At 30.5% G+C, this 4856-nt stretch overlaps 1 protein-coding gene across 10 annotated transcripts in view; it reads left to right on the plus strand.

Moving 5' to 3' along the window:
- Positions 1-4856, plus strand: part of LOC106470662 (kinesin-like protein unc-104) — a 91463-nt gene that overhangs the window by 80208 nt on the left and 6399 nt on the right. For all 10 annotated transcript variants that reach the window (XM_022399291.1, XM_022399299.1, XM_022399300.1 and 7 more), the window contains 3 exons: positions 1621-1735; positions 2190-2272; positions 4367-4491. In XM_022399291.1, coding sequence (XP_022254999.1) covers positions 1621-1735; positions 2190-2272; positions 4367-4491 — 323 coding nt within the window. The remainder of the gene's footprint in view (positions 1-1620; positions 1736-2189; positions 2273-4366; positions 4492-4856) is intronic.

The following is a 4856-nucleotide window of genomic DNA, read 5'->3' on the forward strand; positions in this document are numbered from 1 at the left end:
GGGTTGGTTAAATTGTGTGTGTCCCAACTTTTTTGTAGAATTACATTCAAAAGCTTGAAAAAAAGTTGTTGTTGGGGCTCTTCCCCGGTGAATATTTAGAATACCCAGGTGATGACAGGTAAGGCATCAAGAAAATCATACTGTGTTTGTAAATTCAAAACATGTCCTACATTTTAATGCTCTGAAATCGGGTTGGTTAAATTGTGTGTGTCCCAACTTTTTGTAGAATTACATTCAAAAGCTTTAAAAAAAAGACGAGATTCAAGAAGTGAGTACTAAATTTTTTTCTTATGTACATTTGTTATTAATTGTTATAAAAGTAACTAGAGTGTAAAAATTAGAAACTTGTTAGGTTTTATAAAAAAAACTTAAATGAGAAGTACAGTAAATAAACCAATTACTCGTGATACAGCAGATGTACAAGTTGTGAGCTCGAGATTGTGTAATTTGACAGGTAATTCAATCATGTTTTTATAGAAAGTAAGTTCAACTGTAAAGAGATAAAACTAAATTAAAAATCCTTTAGCTTTAGTTCTAGAAATAAATAGCATGTAATTGTATGTTACAGCGTGCAGTCGATCGAGATAGATGAAGTAATTTAGATTTATTTTGTATATTTTTTGTTGTGTGGTTGTTACAAGGTTTGTTAAATTTACCAAGCTCTTATGCAGTTAGTGTTAGGGTGAATAAAATGTCAAATTCTATTTAAAAAAACATTGTTAATTTAGGAGATTATGCAATTGAAATGTGAAAACTATAAGATGATAAAGAGTATTTTTATTCTTAACATGAAAATCACTTTGAACTCGGGTTGACTCAATAAAAGTTTCTTAAATTCACAGACAAATCTTTAGTAAAAATAATTTATTAAAAAATGATTGTTTTGTTTAAAACAAACTTGTGATGTTTACTATTAAGTTTTATTAAGAAACACTACATTAAAAGTTATGTATAATTTCACGGTTACAAGATCAGTGAAGAAGGTTGATCCTGTGTATGGAGAGTTAATTGATATACTTAACATTAATCCCCCAGTAGGTCAGTGATAAGTTTATAAACTTAAAATGATAAAATCTGGGGTTTGATACTCCATGGTAGACACATTGAAGATAACCCATTGTGTAACTTTGAGGGAAAACAAAACAATCAAAGACAACAGAAATTTAGTTGTGATGATCTATTGGTTTATACTTGTACTATCTTTGTTGTGAGTAATTATATCACGCAGATTACTACATGATAAATATTTCAGTGATGACTAGAGTAAAATTAGTAGTATAACATTTTCTTGACAAAATCATGAAACAACTATAGATATAATGATGCTATTATTTTGGAAAGGTTTGTATCATATACATAAATACTTTTACGGTTTTGGGAAAGAACTTAAAGCTGTAGATTTATATATATACATATATTGTTATATCGCATTACTGTGATTGGTCCAGGTTGTCAACTTACTGTCATAGCGGATAATGTCATAGTGCCTACCAACAATTATCGTAATCAACAGTTTGAAAGCTATTCAAAGGTTCTTTTGCAAATAAGTAGTCCAAAAGTATATGTAAGGCCTCTTTGTATAGCTTTGATGTTTAATTTTTGTAAATCTCTGTTTCACAGGACATTTTACCGCTTTGAAGCAGCATGGGACAGCTCTCTTCACAGTTCTGTGTTACTTAATCGGGTGACACCTTACGGAGAACGTGTTTACATGACTATCTCTGCATACTTAGACGTGAGTTGAGTGCTGTTAAAATAAGTTCTCTTTTGTAATCAGTGAAGAAACTGTTCTTACACTAACTGAAGAAAGCAATGTGCTCATAACTATTTTTAAGACTGCACAAAAGAAACTAAAGTTTATGCACAAAGCAAATGTGCATTCAATAAATGTTTTGCATGCGTGCCTCTAAAAGCAAAAACTACTTTCGCATTATCTTTTAAAACTTTTAATAAAAAGAAAATGTATCACTGAAGCAATCAAAGATTTATTGTGTAATTTTTCAATAGGCTGATCGATTTGGAAAAGTTCTTTAAAAGATTGTGTTTGTGGAAATCAATGTACTAATACAAAAATCTCTACTATAATACTAATAAAGTGAGTGACACGAGTTTAGTGTTTAGCCTAGTTTGATTTACCATTAATAAACTAAGTGAGTATTTAAAACCATTTTAATATCAATATTTTTTAGTTGGAGAACTGTGCCCAGCCAGCAATAGTTACTAAGGACTTGTGCTTAATTATCTATGGCAGGGATGCACGAACTGGTCCAAGGTAAAAATCTTTAACTTTATATTTAATTCCCCTTACTTATCATACTTGAGAGAAGGTTTAGACATGGAAGAGTATACTTGAAAGATGTTGTTATCTTTATGAAATGATATATCTGATAAATGTATTACTAGGAGGCTTAATTTAGAATCCTTTTTTTTGTGTGAATTTCAAAGAAATAAATTTTACCCTCAAAACTCTTACTATTTATTAAAACTTTCTAAACGTTTATTTGGAAACTAGATGTGGCCTAATGATTAGTCTGTTGGGTGTGTGGGTTTAAAGGTTTTAAGTTTGAGACTTGATACCATTGATATTGCAATGATTATGTTATTTGGTGCAAAATGACAGCCTTTTTTTTTGGCAGCTTTTGCTTCTGGCTGGCTGCTTTCACTTTGGTCAGTAATTCAAAATTATGGAAGTTATATTTGAATTCAAGGAGCATCTGACTTTCCTGTTTAGCCCACATTGTACATAAAGTGCTGTTCAGGTGAACATTTCAATTTCAAGATCTAAAAGCTCATCAGAAAGGCCATTGAAGTAGAGCATTTTTAAAAAAAAATGTTTTAATCATTTTCTGTGGGTATTATTAAATATATTAGAAAAAAAACTAAATTTATTGAAACGGACATGACCAAAGAGTATTTCAGAATTACTTTTATTGAAATAGATATGATGGAATGGCCAGTTGGCTAGAGAGGTTATAATGCAGCTGTTGTGTGCTATTAGAAGTTTCTCGTACATGATCAAATCGCAGGTGTTTATTAAAATAAAATTACTATTTAGAGTTGATTTAAATACTTGGACACTTCTATTGGGAAAACCTGTTTATATACAAGATGCAAATGAACGATGTCACATTTTTATACAAGGAACATGTTGCCAAGTGGAATAGAAGAAGTAAAAGAGCTAAATTTTGAGTGTAAAGATAAAAATAAAAAAAGCTGCTTCTCAATATTGCCACACTTAGTGCTGTGATGTTTCAGAGAGAAATCCAGTATGTTTTCCAGAATCACGTTCATCACTTAAGAAAGTTTTTTTTTTCAATACAAAGAGACATATTGTTGCATTGAAGAAAAAAAAAGTTTATTTTTTAATACATCTATATATGCAGATGTACAACTGGAAAAACAAATATATTTAGTTACTGTCATAACAGATGACCTGGCTGAGAATGTAATGTTTGAAAAAGGAAACATATTTGGTTTGCAATTTGATATTTTGATACAATGGAAGTGGCTTTGGTTTACAGACTGTTTATTTACATCCAGTTCTTTTGGAATTCCTCAACAATTTGGCCTAATGATTAGGCCTAATGGTTAACATGCTAAACTGTGTATCTGAGGATCCCTTGTTGGTGTCCCATTGCAGCAGAAATGCACTCTGTACTTTGAGTCATTATAAGATTGACACTATATAATTAAAGGTTTCTAAGGGCTGGTGTAGTGTGTTATCTGTATTTCCATTCTGTTAATGCAGTTAATCATCGTGTAGATTTGGCCAAACTTCCGAAACAATCATCGGCAAACTTACCAATCACCGTCATGGAAAATATGTCAACCATTCCACTAAAAAGTCTTGAAATTTTTATTTTGAATAAACTTTGAAAATATTATAAATCTTGAAATACAAATACTAAACCAGAGAGTAGTAAACTAATCTAGGCATAAAAGATAGTCATTACAGATTATCTAAGTACATAACAAGTTAATAATTATGATACAGCCTCGTACATTATTAATGTTTAACAATGATTATCATTTTTTAAACATTTCCTAAAATTTTTATGTGGAACTGAAACTGTGTTTAAAAAAAAATTAAACCTTCTTCACGTGACCTAATAAAAGAATGGCATTAAATCTTTGAAGTTTTATCAAACAGTTTTAGTTACTTGATTTAACCTCTTCATTCCCTCTCCTTTCGTTTTTTTTTTTTGACAGATAAAATGTAATTCATCACACTCTCTCTACCTTTTTAATGGTCTTGAATTATTGGAATTGTTAGTGAGTAAAAATGTGTTAATGTTTCCATTTTGTGTTTCACTTTTGTGATGCATGGACTTTCTGAAAGTCTGAACAGGACTATTTTGCATTACAGACTCAATACGAATGCCAGATCGCTTCGTCACCTGTTTACTAGTGCGTACAGAAATTCTGATGCTAATCATGTAACTGGAGTATATGAAATGGTTCTGAAGCGTGCAGCTGATTCTGGAAGTCCTGGTGAGTAAAATATCAGTTTTCATAAAAATCCATGTGTCATCTCAGATCTGATTAAATTACAGAGATGTTTCATGCTTATGATGTGTAAAATGTTTGAAGTTTACTTTGGTTCATAAGACAACCATTTCCTTATTAGAGTGATTATAAGAAATAGAAACAGGGGAAGTTGCTGCCTTTTTTTTTCATTGGTTTTTACTTGAAAACATGATTCAGGTTGTGCATTATAGTGTGAAGCATAAAAAAGTTTTGTCATTAATGTATTAGTTTCCATTTCACACATATAAAACTTATTCACACAGTATTAATTCCCAGTTTTTCTTTTAAGAAAAATAAAAGTATAGACAAGGTACTGTCTATACTTACAA

This window comes from Limulus polyphemus, unplaced genomic scaffold (genome assembly GCF_000517525.1).
Source record: "Limulus polyphemus unplaced genomic scaffold, Limulus_polyphemus-2.1.2 Scaffold4149, whole genome shotgun sequence".
Lineage (NCBI taxonomy): Eukaryota > Metazoa > Arthropoda > Merostomata > Xiphosura > Limulidae > Limulus > Limulus polyphemus.